General features: G+C 34.6%; 1 protein-coding gene across 3 annotated transcripts in view; it reads right to left on the bottom strand.

Annotated features, from left to right (window-relative positions):
• Positions 1 to 18690, bottom strand: part of LOC138706674 (uncharacterized) — a 399695-nt gene that overhangs the window by 67143 nt on the left and 313862 nt on the right. For all 3 annotated transcript variants that reach the window (XR_011334044.1, XM_069836232.1, XM_069836234.1), the window contains exons 3-9: positions 17253 to 17526; positions 15572 to 15645; positions 9862 to 10077; positions 6918 to 7051; positions 4771 to 4855; positions 4131 to 4226; positions 1457 to 1629 (exon numbers count right to left, since the gene is read on the bottom strand). Coding sequence is in view for 2 of the 3 variants with exons in the window: in XM_069836232.1 (XP_069692333.1) it covers positions 1457 to 1629; positions 4131 to 4226; positions 4771 to 4855; positions 6918 to 7051; positions 9862 to 10077; positions 15572 to 15645; positions 17253 to 17526 (1052 nt within the window). In the remaining variant the exon portion in view is untranslated. The remainder of the gene's footprint in view (positions 1 to 1456; positions 1630 to 4130; positions 4227 to 4770; positions 4856 to 6917; positions 7052 to 9861; positions 10078 to 15571; positions 15646 to 17252; positions 17527 to 18690) is intronic.

The following is an 18690-nucleotide window of genomic DNA, read 5'->3' as shown; positions in this document are numbered from 1 at the left end:
GTTATTTTCTTTGTAGTTCTTGCACTGAAACCAAGAAATCCGACCATTTCAAGGATAGGTACAGTCGCACACATCACATCGTTGTTGTGTTTTTGATATTTAACTCCAATTACTACGCACTATGGATCTAATATTTCCATAACTAATCATCATACCATGACAGTTAATATCTCGAATTTTATCGCCACAAAATCCTCAGTCACACTCCGGCCTTCAAAGATGGCATTAGTATTCACCCTGTATATTATGTAACAATGTCAAATATAATAATAATAATAATAATAATAATAATAATAATAATAATAATAATAATAATAATAATAATGGTTTTATTTAACCTGACAGAGTTAAGGCCATAGGGCTTTTCCAACATCAAACTGACTGCTTGATGTGTGCAATGTAAACAGAACGTGCCTACCTTCCTTCACAGTGCGAAACAGATAGGTATTGTAACATCAATTTAAACTTTGATTATTATAGTGGGTTATTTTACGACACTGTATCAACATCTAGGTTATTTAGCGTCTGAATGAAATGAAGGTGATAATGCCAGTGAAATGAGTCCGGGGTCCAGCACCGAAAGTTACCCAGCATTTGCTCGTATTGGGTTGAGGGAAATCCCCGGAAAAAACCTCAACCAGGTAACTTGCCCCGACCGGGATTCGAACCCGGGCCACCTGGTTTCGCGGCCAGACGCACTGACCGTTACTCCACAGGTGTGGACTTTAAACTTTGATATTGCACAGAGAACTCACAGTACAGTACTTGAAAAGAAACCAGTTACAGTTATTTTCTTTGTAGTTCTTGCGCTGAAACCAAGAAATCCGACCATTTCAGGAACGGTACAGTAGCACACATCACATCGTTGTTGTGTTTTTGACATTTAACTCCAATTACTACACGTTATGGATCTAATATTTCCATAACTAATCATCATACCATGACGGTTAATATCTCGAAGTCCACACCTGTGGAGTAACGGTCAGCGCGTCTGGCCGCGAAACCAAGGTGGCCCGGTTGGGGCAAGTTACCTGGTTGAGGATTTTTCCGGGGTTTTCCCTCAACCCAATACGAGCAAATGCTGGGTAACTTTCGGTGCTGGACTCCGGACTCATTTCACCGGCATTATCACCATATCACTCAGACGCTAAATAATCCAGATGTTGATACAGCGTCGTAAAATAACCCAAGAAAAAGAAAAAATAACTCGAAATTTATCGCCACAAAATCCTCAGTCACACTCCGGCCTTCACAGATGGCATTAGTATTCACCCTGTATATTATGTAACAATGTCAAATATAATAATAATAATAATAATAATAATAATAATAATAATAATAATAATGGTTTTATTTAACCTGACAGAGTTAAGGCCATAGGGCTTTCTCCAACATTCAAACAAACAGATTTACAGAAATTTGCTATAAATTAATAGGAAATAAAATATATACATACAGGTTTTGCCTCTGAGGACATGCTAAGGATGGTTGGTCAAGGCGCTGAGTGCCTTCCCCAAGCACCTTCACTATAACTTCATCATCACTCAGGTCTGAGTATGGCAGTTTTCCAAATTCAAAGATCTCCCAAAATACTACACCCAGGCTCCATACATTGGCACTTGCTGTCACCTGTTAAACAAACATACCTTTAATTAATTTTATATAATAAAAAATGCTTGTGTCATTGTTACACTTACACAATAATCATACATATGTGTGTAATTAGTGGCAAATTAAATATTCCACATATAATATAATATAATTTTTTTTGTATAAAATATTATCTTGTAATGAAAAAATAAATTACTTCTAAAAATATCTAACTATCTATGCTAAATAAATTTTACAAGAAAAAGAGTCCATCCAAAGGGCCTGGACTCGGGAAGGGTACCCAAAACACTCATTGCATTTCCGCGTTGAATTGCAATACTTAAACGTTGACGCAAGTAAGTAGTGCAACGACGATCACCAGTAATGGAGATCAAAATTTGGCCGATTTGAGATACCAAAACTTTAGAGTCATGACTCCAAGGACCGAAGGTCTCCACAGCAAATGGGACAAAGATATAATTGTCTAAAAGATGAGCATATTTATTGACTTTCTTCTTCACGGCTAATTCAGCAGCAGATGCTACGCGTCTGGAGGTATTCGGCAAGTGAGATGAAGCTAGAGTGTCAACGCAAGTGAGTCCCAAATTAAAGATTTTCCTCTAGACCATGGAATTAAGGTGAGACCATCGGGTCATTTACCATCCACAAGACTAATACCTGGTGGTTCCAAAAGAGACGGGATGCCACAAGAAGTCAGAGATCTTTTAATGATATCATTGAGTGATGTATGTCTGGGAATGTGACCCTTGCTCCTCGCACAACTGAGTGCATGATTAATTCCAATCTGTACAACATTTAAAAATCTTTCAAAAGAGTACCGTAAGTAGTTAATGCAAAACACATAATAATTAGTATTCATATAACTTTAATATGTAATCTTTAATGTAGCTTATCAAATCTATGAACACTATATAATTGACCTAACATGTGTGTTTTATCTTTAAATATACATAAAATGTTAACTATCCACTCATAAAATTCGTTCCTGATGTAAACGGAGAGGAAAAGTTGTGTGTATTCATAAAAAGTAGTTCCATTAAATAAAACTTGAGTTCAGTTCATTATTGATTAAAGAAGTACGAAAAATTAATATAATCAGTTTTTATGTCAGAATGAATATTGGTGAAAATATTACTCCCAATAAGTATTGTACTGTTTAGAATGAGACCAAAGAACTGATCTTATCTGGATCTTGAAATGTGCAAGGAACATGAAGTCGCTAATAGCCTCAATTTGGTGTGAATATTTTGACTATGACTACACGACTTGTATTCAGCCATTTCTGCCATTATCATGATTATTCTCTTCACAAACTTGCGTACATATTGTTTATGTCTAGTTCCTTCCAATCAATGAAGTGATATATTTATAATTTCTCGATCCAATCAGATACAATTTTTTTAAAACTTTACTTTAAATAATATATTATATCAAGAAAATTGCCTTCAAAGAAAATATACTAATTTGCAGATGACACAAGTATAGTAATTACAGCCAATAACTCCAACACATTCCAATCTTCAACAGAGGAAATTCTCTTCAAAAATATGTGACTGGTTCTCAGTCAATAAATTGGTATTAAATTGTAACAAAACTAACATAATTCAATTTAAATCCTGTCCAAATTCAACCTCGCAAATTTCTAGCGCAATAATTAACAATAGATCCCCATTAGAAACAACAACCACCAAATTTCTTGGCTTAAAAATCGATAATGTGTTAAATTGGAAAAATCATATTAAAGAAATTACCCCCAAACTAAATTCAGCTTGTTTTCCTATTAGATCTATGCAAAAGATAGTAAATATCAATACCTTAAAAACAATATACTTTGCATACTTCCACTTGGTAATGCGTTTTGGAATAATATTGTGGGGAAATTCCACAGATAGTAACAATATATTTCTATTACAAAAAAGAGTAATTAGAATAATAGTAGGTGCCAAATCTAGGGAATCGTATAGGACTATTTTAAAAAAACTACAAATAATGCCCATGGCTTGTCAGTATATCTTTTCATTAATAATCTTCCTCGTATGTAATCGTGAAAACTTTGTAACTAATTCAACAGTTCATTGCATAAATACACGTCAAAAAAATGACTTTCATACTCCATCGGCAAGTCTATCGTGCTATCAAAAAGGAGTGCGTTATATGGCAGTAAAAATTTTTAATAGCCTCCCTATCGATATAAAAAATGAAACTCAAAACTAAAATTATTTAGGACCAAATTAAAGAAGTACCTAATTTCTCACGCCTTCTATTCTGTAGGTGAATTCTTGACATTCAATAACACTTCATGAAATTGATACTAAAACTTTGTGTTGTACTAGTAGACTATATTGTAAATCTCGTCTGTATATATTTCATCTAAACTGTGACTATAAATTAAGATTTTATAATAGTATTAAGTTTTTTGACTTGTTCCATATTCTAGCTGTAAGCAATGTATGAATACCATGGAATGTTAATAAATACAATACAATACAATAAAAGATATAAACTCAAATATACTGCACCTCTTTTGTTTCAATCGTGGTTTCTGTACAATGCAACGTCTCTGGTGCACACCATCGGATTGGAAGGGCAACTTCACCAGCACAATAATAGTCTTCCTATAAAATAAGAAAGCATTGTAGTTCTTGAAAATAAACTGAAAGATTCTTACAATATTACCTTGGAATTGCAAATACTGAATGTTTATATGAAGATCTTCAAAAGAAATTTACTTCAGGAAGGCGGAAAAACACATGATGTTTCGTGTAAATAAATAACCTTGTACATTTTGCTCGGAATTATCAAAGTACATACCAACAACAATACAAATTATTTTATTTACGACTAATATAAACAAAGCAATTTAGACTGTTTTACCAAAATCATAACTAGAGCTGATGGATACTGTAATTTTAATATTACATTCTTGCACGTTTTATTTGAAGTTCTTTTAACATATTACAAGAATAATTTCGTAATAATTTTATTTATAACATAAATACCGAAATAAATAATAACAATTGAAGTGTAAAATAATAACTTTAACCTTATAAATTTTCTTATAGATTTTTATAGTGTGTTTACACAACAATAAAGATATATATGACTAATACACAGTTTGTCATATTAGTATAACATTATTGAATGTTAAATATTACTTACTTTAAATGTTTCGATGCTTGTTCCATAATCACCGATTTTGATTGATAGGTCTGGTGTTACAAGGCAATTACGGGCAGCTAAATCTCTGTTGACCAAATCAGTATAGTAAGTAACTAAGTTATGTAGAAAAATGTGGCAGTATTAAAATATTCAGCATTGAGATAACAGTCAGTAATTTTGAAGAACTCACGCTTACAAATTGCATTAGTACTGGTATTTTGAATTTTAAAAAATGTATATACAGGGTGGAAGTGAAATAACCCTGCAGATGTTCCGAATGAATAGTTCATGCTGTATGTAACATAAAAGTGTAACATCATATTGGTGGGAAATCCCTACTTTTCTCAGAAAAAAAGTTTTCTTCAAATGTTTAACATCTTCTTTTATTCGGTAACTATTGCGAGTAGAATTGTGATTTTTGTCATATTAGTAGAAAATCTAATAAAGAATCATTTATCCCTCTGGTGTATTTCAATAGCGTGGACGGTTTTCATGTAAATTTAATTTAAAACCCACTAATTTCAAGCCACTGAACGATGTGAGCAGATTGCAACGTTGCAGCCAGAAAGGGAGATGGAAGGTAGTTCACTTAAGGAGACAGACCACAGTTCGTTGACCTCTTACATCTGTATTACGAGAAGAAAGAGCAGTGTGTTAGTGGCAATGTTGCCAGACTGTTAAAATGTTACTTAATTTTCTAATTAACCGTGCATTTAATCACAAAACGTAATACAGTTTTCTATTCATTTAAGTGTATCGTATTGCCCCTTTCAATCTATAAGATTATTTCACTTCCGCTCTGTATATAGTGATTTCTATATTACAAAAAGATGTTTCTCAAACTTTCTACCCTCGAAGTACCTACAGTAGAACCCCGATTATCCGTCACTCTATTAACCGATTGACGGATTATCCGACTCTCGCTTTTTTTCTCTCTCTCTCTTTTTTTCCTACAGAAATATATGAAGTAGGCCTACTACTTTACGTTATATTAGTACGTATTTTTTCTAGAGAGTGCTGTTACATGCCTTTTCACTTACACAGTATGGTCTACTCAACTTCTGTATAAAACGTACTCCAAAATGTCAAAAGAAAACGTGTTGTGCTAAGTATCGAAAAAAGTGCAAATAATTGAGCAGTTTGGGGAAAGAGAAACTGTGGCTCATCTCGCATCAGAATACGAGATTGGTGTTACAACTATGCGCGATTGAATAAAAAAACAAGGATGAAATGTATAAAGTATGTAAACCTACATCACGAGACCTCTACTATTCCTATCCTTCCGTTGACAGCCATTACAAGGAGTTTCTTTGCCCCTTAAACACCAGTTGTTGACAACCAAACTTGAATGAGTGAACTTCTGATCTTCTACCTTGCAAGTTAAACACAAGATCACGGAGAAAATTACGAAAGTTCAAGTATTGTTCACTTAATTTACGAAAATATTTTATGATACGGATTATCCAATTTTTTCGATTAACCGTTCAGTTCACCCTCTTCATTACCATGGATAATAGAGGTTCTACTGTATATTGTTATGAGCCTGGGAAGTGTCAAAGTGTAAAAAGATACAACTTTTAATTTGTACATACCTATAATTAAATTATTTGTATCTTCTTGAACAAAGAAAATATACATAGTTTTATTGTAATCAGATTAAATTTATAGTAGAAAACGTAATATAATGAGAGTGTCAATCTCTTTAAATGCGTTAATTTCCAGGAATTTTTTATATGAAATATACATATGCAGACACATTATCTGGTAAAGTTTTGAAAGATTTATAACTAGAAGTTCCTGAGAAAGTCTGGATTATTATGTATAATGTGTGCATCTTTGCTGTCTACATTTCCCAGGCCCCTTAATGGTACCGTAAACACAAATGGAAATACAAATACTCTTTTGCAATCGTAACTTGTTAATGATGGCTTATTAGTCATATGACTTACATAAGAAAAAGTTCCAGGTTTCGATTTTGTTATAACCTTTCAACATAATATATTTTGCGCTCTCTGTCCCTGCATTTATGGGACACACTGTAGCTCCTTTTAGTTTCTAATCAAAAGACAGCCTTAGATAGATTTCCAAAAACTCATCGTCGTGAGAGGTTTCACTGTACTATAAAATAAATTTGTGTCCAAACATACGTGTGCACAAATCCATTGTCGTGCATATGCAGCAACCCTGATGCGATATTGCAGCACATCTGTAGAGTGACGCCCTGCTGATTCAGAGCCTCTGCTGTGGCGATGTTCTGAGACAGGAAACTCTTGAGATCACCCTGTAACACAATCGTTAAGACTTTGAAGATAAGGTTGTAATCGAGGATAGATATACATTGTTATATACCTTATAGCCTTTTAGCAAGCCTATCTTCTCCATACAGCTTATGTCGTTTGCTTATTCTTACCTCGTCTTAATTTTTTTTTTTTTGGCACATTTAAAGCAAGACAGCACGAAATGGCTAGATTCTACTTTTCATATATAAGGTTACCGGCACTATATCATGAGAACACCACACCAATTGGACTCTTCGAACTCCTAAACAACATCTTACAGATACAAATTCACACAATGAGGCAAAGTAGTTAAATTTGAATCAATTAAACTGAAGTAAAATGTTTAATATGCTGTATGTTTTGGCACCTCATTCCTGAATTATAATCTGAGTATACATATAGAAATACATAAAAACTACGAGAATGAACTTCACTGTTCAATCAAATTTCAGTCACTCATGTTCCAATAGAGAGTAATTTCATTAATTGATTAACTAGCAGGCTTACTCGTGTTAATTATGTAAGTTTGTGCGGCTTACAGCTGTTTCGGTGCTTCATCACACCATCCTCAGAGCCTACTAGATCTTGGCGTCATCTCGAACTTCTCTGCCTGTTATGTGGGTGCGTTTGATTGTTGAAAGGTGTTGAAAAGTGGAGTCAAATAGTGTGTGTGTACTGAAATTGATCTGTGTGTTGAGAATTTGATCGGGGCGTGTTTTAGTGTGTTTGTATAATTCGTATTGTTCTCGTGTGTTGAGTTTTTGGTTCTTGGGTTGTATGTGTAGGATTTCCATGTCCGCATTTATGTTATTGTATGTATGGTTAGCATTGGTTATGTGTTCGGCATATGTAGATGTATTGTGTCCTCTGGTTATTGCTTTAATGTGTTCTTTGTAGCGTGTTTGGAATGCTCTGCCTGTCTGTCCTATGTAGAACTTGTCGCAACTATTACATGTGAGTTTGTATACACCTGTGTGATCGTATTTATTTGTGTGTGTTGTTTGTGTGTTGAGATGTCTTTGTAGTGTGTTTTCTGTTCTGTATGCTATGTTGTATTTCTGCTTTCTGAATGAAGATGCGATCTTATGTGTGCTTTTGTTTTCATATGTTAGTGTGATGTATTTCTTGTGTTCTTGTGTTTGTGTTGTGTTTTGCGTGTTTTTCTGTTTGTTAAGTTTTTGTTTTGTCTTTCTTATGATATTGTCTATTATGTTTTGATTGTAACCGTTTTCTTGTGCTATGTATTTCACTGTGTTCACTTCTTCATTGTAGTGTTGTTGGCTCATGGGTATGTTGAGTAATCTGTGTACCATTGTCCTGAATGCAGCATGTTTGTGTTCGCACAAACTTACATAATTAACACGAGTAAGTCTGCTAGTTAATCAATTAATTATATTCAAGTGTTAAAAGTAGTGTACGCAAGATTCAAAATGGAGAGTAATTTCATTTAAGGTGTCCATGAATATTTCTCTGTTGATCCAATTTTCTTTAAAATGTCAGGAATTTTTAGCAAGTACGAATGAAATGCTACGCAACTGAAAGGACGAAACTTGTACTTCACTATAGCTAGTCCTTTCTCAGACTCCACAACAGGCGATTTCTCACTTCAGATCACTATATTTGAATTATAAAGAAATGGCAAAATGTTTGGCGAGGATGGCAAAGTACTCGCGATCATCGCCTGAAAGCTCATGTAAACCACTTACGTAGGCAAATTGAGGTAACAAGACAAACAGAACCTCATGTGAGTCATGTGCGAACCAATTAGAAAAGTGGTAAGAATAAGGAAACAGAAATGAAATGGGCTCTACACTTCAAATCTTAAAAAAGTGTTGACCTCCTAACTCGTGGGGGAGGAGGAAAATGCTAGGTATGTCAAAAATCTTAGCTTCCATTGTTTAAAAGCCAAGCATTAAAGAAAATTCACAGGTTCAGTTTCCGAACATTTTCATTGATTTTTAAAAATTCCTTTTGGACGGTAATTTAACCCTTGAAATGAGAAATATCAGGGAAAATGAGAATGTATTCATACAGAAACACAACTTTATTTACTGGTACATTATGGTCTACACTCTTTGACACTAGTGACATCTAGAGTTGAAGTGAATAATGGCAAGTTAAGGGCCCTTCCACTGGACCAAAAAAATTAACGTAATTTTGTTTTACTTGGTTATTTAACGACGCTGTATCAAGTACGAGGCTATTTAGCGTCGATGGAATTGGTGATAGCGATATGATATTTGGCGTGATGAGGCCGAGGATTCACCATAGATTACCTGACATTTGCCTTACGGTTGGAGAAAACCTCGGAAAAAACCCAACCAGGTAATCAGCTCAAGCGAGAATCGAACCCGCGCCCGAGCGCAACTCAGGATCGGCAGGCAAGCATCTCAACTGACCGAGCTACGCTGGTGGTTACGTAATTTTCGGAACGTTGTCCATGGTGCGAACAGCCCATGATGGGTCAAGGTCGACCAGCCGGCTGCTGGCCTCACGTCCACATGCCTCAACAGAGGTAAACGATCATCCAACCAGAATGGAAGTATCGTGTGGTCAGCACGATGATCTCCCCCCAAATTTCGATATGTTGTTGTTTGTAATATTTTGACAAACAATGAAAAAGTTCGATCTGATCCTCTTCTTTTCATGATTTTTCTTTCACATTTTACCTGAAGACGAAAATAGATAGAACCTTCGAAACAGTGTTTTGCCTAATACTTCATCTACAACGAATCCATTTTACCTCAATAAGCCGCCACTGCTTCTCCCTTTGAATGCTTTATCACGTAGGACAGAAGATACTTTTACTTACACTAGGGCATGCCTCAAGTAAAACAAGAAAGGGATCAGTTTCGAGGCAGCGGCCCAGCAGTTTGAGGACGTTGGGGTGGTTCAGTTCGCGGTATGGCTTCGCTTCGTGCAGGAAATACATCTGGTCCGTCGTCGTCGCGTCCTCGTGTAGGATCTTGACCACCACTTTGCTTGTTTTCTGCTCGGGAACAATGCTCTGGGCCTCTCCTTCCACAACCTGCAAGACAGAGAGAGAATCAAAATGCATTTTTTTGGCATATGAGTGAAATCATATCGTATATCATATCATATCATATATCGTATTGTATCGTATCATATCATATCATATATCATATCATATCATATCCATATCATATCATATCATATACGTATTGCATCGTATCGTATCGTATCGTATCATATCATATCTTATCGTATCATATCATATCATATATCGCATTGTATCGTATCATATAATCTATCATATCATATCATATATCGTATTGTATCGTATCGTATCATATCATATCGTATCGTATCATATCATATTATATCATATCATATCATATAATAATAATAATAATAATAATAATAATAATAATAATAATAATAATAATAATAAATACATTTTAAATATTCTATTAAGAACACAAAATAAATCATTAATACAAGTTAAGTAATTTACAGTCGATGTGATTAGTACTTGCTGCAAATAGTATTTAGAGCAACAATGACCAATTCAGCTGCTCTTACGAAGCTCTGTGTGCATTCCGGGGAGAAAAAGAAAAGCAACGTTGGCATTGCAAGCATTGCGACGATCTGCTCTCGCATACTGCTCGTGTGCAGCGAAGAGTAGGCTACCCTTGATTTAGAGCTTTCACTGCAAACCCAGCATTTTCCTATCTTCTCTGTTTTCCGACTTCATCTCAGTCTGTGTATATATTCATATGATTCATTTATCTTAATGTCGTCTATCATCTGATATCATCTTCTGTCCCGAACCTTTCTCCCATTCACCATTCCTTCCAGTGCATCCTTCAATAGGCAGCTTCTTCTTAGCCAGTGACCCAGCCAATATTTCTAGCACAGCTTCATTTCTTATTCTGTCTGTCCATTTCGCACGCGCCATTCTTCTCCATATTCGCATTTCAAATGCTTCTATTAGTTTTCCTCACTTTGTCGTAATGCCCCATATAAACGTTAAACCCACACACAGTTTAGAAGGTAATGGTACATTTACTTTGATATTATTTACACGATCTGTTTCGATACAAGTAACTGGTTAGGTATGATGGCAGAGTATGTGGAGAGGAATGTCTTAAAGTATGGCCTCATCACCAGACAGCGGACTTTCAGTGTTATGCAAAATAATTATTTCTGGGAAATCTAAGAGCAAAGGCACAAAATGGTAGAGGACTTTTCCATTAACCCAATAATTAACAACAGATCCCTAACAGAAACAACAACAAATTTCTTGGCTTACAAATCGATAATAAGTTAAATCGGAAATATCATATTAAAGAAATTATCCCCAAAGTAAATTCAGCATGTTTTGCTATTAGATCTATGCAAGAGGTAGTAAATATCAATACTTTAAAAACAATATACTTTGCATACTTCCACTCGGTAATGAGTTTTGGAATAATATTCTGGAGAAATTCCATAGATAGCTAGTAACAGTATATTCCTACTACAAAAAAAAAAAAGAGAGAAATTAGAATAATAGTAGGTACCAATCTAGGGAACCGTATAGGACTATTAAAAAAAAAAACTACAAATAATGCCCAAGGCTTGTCAGTATATCTTTTCATTAATAATCTTCCTCGTATGTAGTCGCGAAAACTTTGTAACTAATTCAACAGTTCATAGCAAAAATACGCGTCAAAAAATGACTTTCATACTCCATCGGCAAGTCTATCGTGCTATCAAAAAGGAGTGCGTTATATGGCAGTAAAAATTTTTAATAGCCTCCCTATGGATGTAAAAAATGAAACTCAAAACATAAGATTATTTAGGGCCAAATTAAAGAAGTACCCAATTTCTCACGCCTTATATTCCGTAGGTGAATTTATGACATTCAACAACGTTGTATCAATATTTCTGTCTTGTATTAAGTATTGATACTAACCTTTGTGTTGTACTATACTCGCGACGCTGTTATTCCCGGCGTGACTCCTCCTCTTTGCTTACGTCTTAGGAAGTCAAGGCTCTATAAAGTCTAGGTAGGTAGTATCGTTCGCCATTTTTGTTCTTTCGTTGCCGAGCTATCAGACGAGGGATCTATTTGCCACACCGTTAAACATTATCATGTCGTAGCTGCTATTATAATAAATAAAACGCACTGTAATTCAGCAAATAATTGAGCGACAAATAACGTCCTCGTGTGCTTTCTGCGAATGCCAACGAAAGAGCCAAAATGGCGGGCGATTATATATTAAGTATTTATCCAGCCTTAGGAAATGCTTTACATCTTCATCAGCGAATCACAAGACGCACACGTTTAAATGTAGCCGACCTGCAACGTGATTGGCTGCCGGAAATTAGAGCCACGGGACTATAGTAGACTATATTGTAAAACTCTTCTGTAGGCCTATATATTTAAACTAGACTATGACTACAATTAAGACTTTGTAGTATTATTAAGATTTTTTTTTTTTTCGTTTGACATGTTCCATATTCTAGCTGTGAAGCGATGTACGAATACCATGGAATGTAAATAAATACAATACAAGACAATACAATAGGTACAATATATTTATAATATGGTCAGGATTCGTTTCTTAAAAGGATTGTCATTGAACACCTTCTGCTCTGTATAAATCATCTTCATTCACGGCAAAATTAAATGTTTGAAATAAATATTTTTATATTACCCAAAAATAAGGGAGAAAATTCTTTACAGAGAAGAAAAAATACGAGAAGGTTGGCAACCGTAATTCAAAATACTCGTCATTACTTATTGAGAGGCAAATCGTAGAGTTTATATCATTAGCTGATACTTTCACAATTGAATATGCAGTTACATAATATGCATTCAAAAACCACGACAAATTCGACACGGATGGAGTTTGTTTGCTAGTACAGAGCTGGCACGCTGCCCCAATAACGTGACACACTGCAATGCAAGCAAGTGAACCCGCATACTTCACAGTTTCAGCCGGACAGAGTTTCCATCGCTATTTTAGACTATTCTTTCCAGTAGGACGAACACACATTAGGAGTTTGTCGGTTGGATCTTGTAATCAATAGACGAGGGAGGGTACTGTGAATGTGAAGTCGCACGCCATGATGTCAGGAGGTGACGTCGCAATTGTTTTTTTTTTTAACACCTTGACATCCCGAAAACAGATCTAGGCCACCGCTTCTTTCTATATTTTCGACTTAACTCCTTCTCCCCACACTGAAAACACATGCCAAAATTTGTTGGTCGAATTTTATGACCTTATATAAAATGAATCAGGAAAAATATATACACAAAGATATAATCATAATAATATAATAATAATAATAATAATAATAATAATAATAATAATAATAATAATAACTTACAAATGACTTTTAAGGAACCCGAAGGTTCATTGCCGCCCTCACATAAGCCCGCCATCGGTCCCTATTCTGTGCAAGATTAATCCATTCTCTATCATCATATCCCATCTCCCTCAAATCCATTTTAATATTATCCTCCCATCTACGTCTCGGCCTCCCCAAAGGTCTTTTTCCCTCCGGCCTCCTAACTAACACTCTATATGCATTTCTGGATTCGCCCATACGTGCTACATGTCCTGCTCATCTCAAACGTCTAGATTTAATGTTCTTAATTATGTCAGGTGAAGAATGCAATGCGTGAAGTTCTGTGTTGTGTAACTTTCTCCATTCCCCTGTAACTTCATCCCTCTTAGCCCCAAATATTTTCCTAAGCACCTTATTCTCAAACATCCTTAATCTCTATTCCTCTCTCAAAGTAAGAGTCCAAGTTTCACAACCATACAGAACAACCGGTAATATAACTGTTTTATAAATTCTAACTTTCAGATTTTTTGACAGCAGACTAGATGACAAAAGCTTCTCAACCGAATAATAACACGCATTTCCCATATTTATTCTGCTTTTAATTTCCTCCCGAGTGTCATTCATATTTGTTACTGTTGCTCCAAGATATTTTAATTTTTCCACCTCTTCGAAGGACAAATTTCCAATTTTTATATTTCCATTTCGTACAATATTCTCGTCACGAGACATAATCATATACTTTGTCTTTTCGGGATTTACTTCCAAACCTATTGCTTTACTTGCTTCAGTTAACATTTCCATGTTTTCCCTAATCGTTTGTGGATTTTCTCCTAACATATTTACGTCATTCGCATAGACATAGACTAATAATAATAATAATAATAATAATAATAATAATAATAATAATAATAATAATAATAATAAATATAATAATCCAAACTTATAAAGCCCTGAAGTATATTAGGGGCATAAGTGCAATTCTTATGTTACGTATTTTTCGCATAGACAGGCAACAATCACCAGTGCCTTCCACATCAATGACTTAAATATTCGAGTTGAATTTCCTAATAAAAACAATTACAATTTCCCAGCGCCTCTGGCCTTCTTTTCATAGACAATAAAAATCAGAAAAGTTTGAGAGGGCCACTCTGTATTATAAAAGGTAAACCAGCGAATAGGGATTATAATGAATGGACACAGCGAATTTTCCTGTGTTTTGTTTCTCTGTGCGCCAGCGTTTAGTTCTACTTTCAAGCGCTAGAGGTTAGTGTAATCGAGCATAGGCTAAGATAATAATTGAGAATAGAGTTGAGACACAGGATTCAAACAGCGCCTACCTTATTGTATAATCCAATAACGCTTTGCTTCAAATAAATTCAAGTTAACAGCTTTTCCTTATTTCTCAGCGACGAACTAGTTGTAATAATATATTTTTTTTTATATTTCAGATATAATAAATTATATTATAAAATAATATAATACATTATAAAATTATGTATCAAATTCGTTTAATATTTGTATATAATATAATATAGGTATATGGTTTTACATCTCATAAGAGTTTTGTTTTTCCATTTTTAGTGCTATCAAATCATTACATATTTTAATTGTTGTTGGGGTCAACGTCTCAACTCTCATTATAAAGGAACTCTAGAGTCTATACATTACTGTACAGTTAATAACGGATTTATTATTTTATGGATCCAATTTATTTTATTTGAATACATAATGTACCTAGATGTATTAATTATATGTGTTATATTTCCGCTGTGTCGACTGCTAGCTGGTGTGATGTCAGCGCCAACTCTAGGGAGAAAGCAGAATCTCACGCTCTAGCTGGCTTGAAGGTCATTGAAATCAGTCCGGCTACATCAAAGGTACCGACGCGAAGTGTCCATTCTTTATAATCCCTATTCGCTGCGTAAACTACATTTGGCTCAAAACAAAAGAATCTTTATACGAGTCATTCACCTCATAGAACAGATGAACTTCGAGACATGAACATTTTCTTAAACAATGGAGATGATGATGAGGACGATATAACAACATGGCATTCCATATATTTTGAAGTCATACAAACATTCTTTAGGAAGAGTAAATAATTTCCGTGAAAACTCGAAATGGATTTTTACACAGTCTTTATCTATGCTTTGTGTAATAAGAAAATAACGGAGATCTCAAAAAGTAACTAAATTTGTAATGCATATGAGGTGGATACTTACCCTTCCAAACCACCCACGACCCAGCTCCCGAAGATACTTAAGCTGCTGTCTTGGGAAGTTGACATGTGGATCTTCTGTAAAAGTTACATAAATGCCAATAATAGAGTTCTCTGATTAGTAAGTGCATAATGCAATGAAGCAGTTCATTTTTACAATTACACCGTTTACAAGATAGCTATAGAAGTAGGAATTACTTTTCATTGCTGTCGTTGAAATCAGGATTTTTAGTAATTCACTTCCTTTCTTATTTGTGAGAGTCAACCAAAATGTGTAGAGTTACTACAATGTCACGAACATTTTTAAATACCTACAACATTGTTAATATTAAGATACTGTACATAAAAATAAAAATGCCAATTTATTACGAAAGAATGTGGAAAAAGTTAGGATTTTCCCCCCAGAGCGATCATTGGCCCTAGCCCTCCCACATACCACTTGCGCAGAGGTCTTGTTTCGTCTTTCTACTCTACAGATTGCTACGACGGACCATAGTTATTTTGTTTTTGTAACGATAATAGAATGTAACTTGAAATCTGAAGGATTTGTGGTAGAATTGTCTGGGAGACAAACAAAACAATAAAGCAAAGCGAAATGTATATAACGTTCAGAAAGCCGTAGTACTGTCAAGGCCTCCTGGAATCTTCCAATCCACTATAATGAAGATTGATGAAACTCGTTACTTTTAACAGTATATTATATCACTAACAGTTTGTTAGTTAACATTCCTTAGGCATATATTTAACAGAGACTGAGTTTCAATTAGTTTCTCAGTATTAGCAATAGAGATGGCCGATATTTCACAAACCGCTATTTTGTCACAGGTATTTTTTTGTCACAGATAAACCTGTGACTGATGACGCGAAATATCTGTGACAAAATATCGCTATCGAAATTTGCTCCGTATTCAGTATTCTGTGACTGATATTTTCTCCTCTACGTCGTAGGTTTGCGCGTGCGCATGATACAACAACAGCAATCGGGCGGTAGTTTCTTCATCTTATTATAAATGATGTAGTTATTACACGATTTAAATAATAACACCATTGGTTACCAGTACTTAATCTTGTGTAAAATCCTGTCTGAACAACTGTTTTGTTTTGTAATTATTTGCCAATGTTTTTCCGAATACTTATGTTTCTTTAATTTTTATTCTATGACTCAATATCATAATGTTAATGCACGACTTAAAATAATTTATCCATTATATTATATACAATAAAAAGGATCAATTTTTAAAACGATTAGAATAATCATGTAAACTCAATTTCTCCATACCCAACTACATTTAAAAATGATCAACTGGTTCATTATCTATAATATAAACTCTTGGTACATGAGGTTAACTTTTGACATGTTACTGCTCAGTTAGCTAAGTATTTATTTGTTAATGGTACATGTACATAATTTCTTTGTAGGATTTTCCCATATAAATCACTGATGAGTGGTGTGTATAGAGAAATCGCATTCATATTTCACTGCTCTTCAATATTATTTCCTGGCAATTTTTATCGGTATGACAAAATATCGGTGTAATTCATGCTACGTATCGATATAAAATATCGGTGTGACAAAATCACGATAAAACTCACAGATATTTAATTGTCACAGTCACAGTTGTCACAGATACTTGAAAATATCGTTTAAGCTCATCTCTAATTAGCAGGTGGAAGCTATTACTCACGGAACCAATCCTGTGACGACAGCCCATGGCTGACTGCATTGTTGAATGCAGCAGGACGTCTGCTGTGGACCTGTGGGCGGATGTCTGGCAGTGGTTCAAACCGAACGACTGAGGATCTGTCTCCTGGAACCGACAGTCTGTTGGAGGAAGCAGTGGCGGCTACGGCAGTCGCTTGTGCTGGAGGGAATATCGTGAATTCAGTTGTAGAAGCTGCAGAGTTCACATATCCTCCTGCCCCAGAGAGACTGTGACTCGATGTGCTGTCTGTGAACTCCTGAAAATGAGAAGAAACAAAATGTTTTAATGCGTTGCAATAATGTCATTTAAAATAAAACGAATAACAAAATCCAGTCGTTTTTTACGAGACATGCGCTACTTTCATTCAATGTATTTTACAGGAAATTAGCATTCAATGATCGTGGAACATATTGCATTACTACCTTCTCCCATGATTGTACGAGAAGATTCGGAGAGAACGGCAGTTACGTAGACTTTCGGCTCCCCCCTACTACCATTAATGCACAACACAATGTCAATACGGCGGTTGCTGTCGTCTGCGATACAACGAACTTTTCTGTTGATTTTCGAGTTCGTCATTTTTTCCGGTTATTATATGCTTAATTAAGTTGTGTTAACTCTCGCTAGTGATTTTATATTTTATTTTATCCGTCTTAGTATTTATTTTATTACTGTAAATATTTTTGTTTTATCACTAATAATAATAATAATAATAATAATAATATTATTATTATTATTATTATTATTAATGAATTATTTTGTATTAATATCTTTGTATCATCTCCGTCACGATTATTCTATTATTGTTATTATTATTATTATTATTATTATTATTATTACTATTATTATTGTTGTTGTTGTTGTTGTTGTTACTATTATTTCTATCATCAGCATTATTATTTGAACCCTGTAAAATTTATGTAGATTACTGGACTGTACCCGAGCACGAGCATATGCTCATTTCGGGAATCTATTAATATGTATTCATTTGAAATGTAAATTGTAAATAAATTTGAAATTTGAATTTGAAATTTGAATTATAATGTAATTATTGAGGACGTAGCTGCAATAGGGGCCCATAGCCCCATAGGTCCTTTTTCCGGAGAATGCATAAATCGATTCTCCGTAGTTTCTTTGTTATACCCACAAAGTTTAGTTGAGAAATTTTGAACAGTAATGCTGAAAGACCTCTTTATTTTAATATAGGCCTATGTTATAGGCCCTGCACTGTTTTAAAAAATTTCAACTCTATTTATCTCAAAACAGCATTTTTGGAGTATGGGCCGTTATTGCAGCTACGTCCTCAATTCCGCTACAAATACGTAATCAGAAGAAAAGATCATGTAGGTACTCAGACAAAAATAAAGATTACCATATCGCCATGACCAACAATATATAACTCGTGTTCAATTTTGAATGG

This window comes from Periplaneta americana, chromosome 9 (assembly GCF_040183065.1).
Source record: "Periplaneta americana isolate PAMFEO1 chromosome 9, P.americana_PAMFEO1_priV1, whole genome shotgun sequence".
NCBI lineage: Eukaryota > Metazoa > Arthropoda > Insecta > Blattodea > Blattidae > Periplaneta > Periplaneta americana.
The sequence above is the reverse complement of the archived record's forward strand: the minus strand, read 5'-3'. Positions and strand labels throughout refer to the sequence as shown.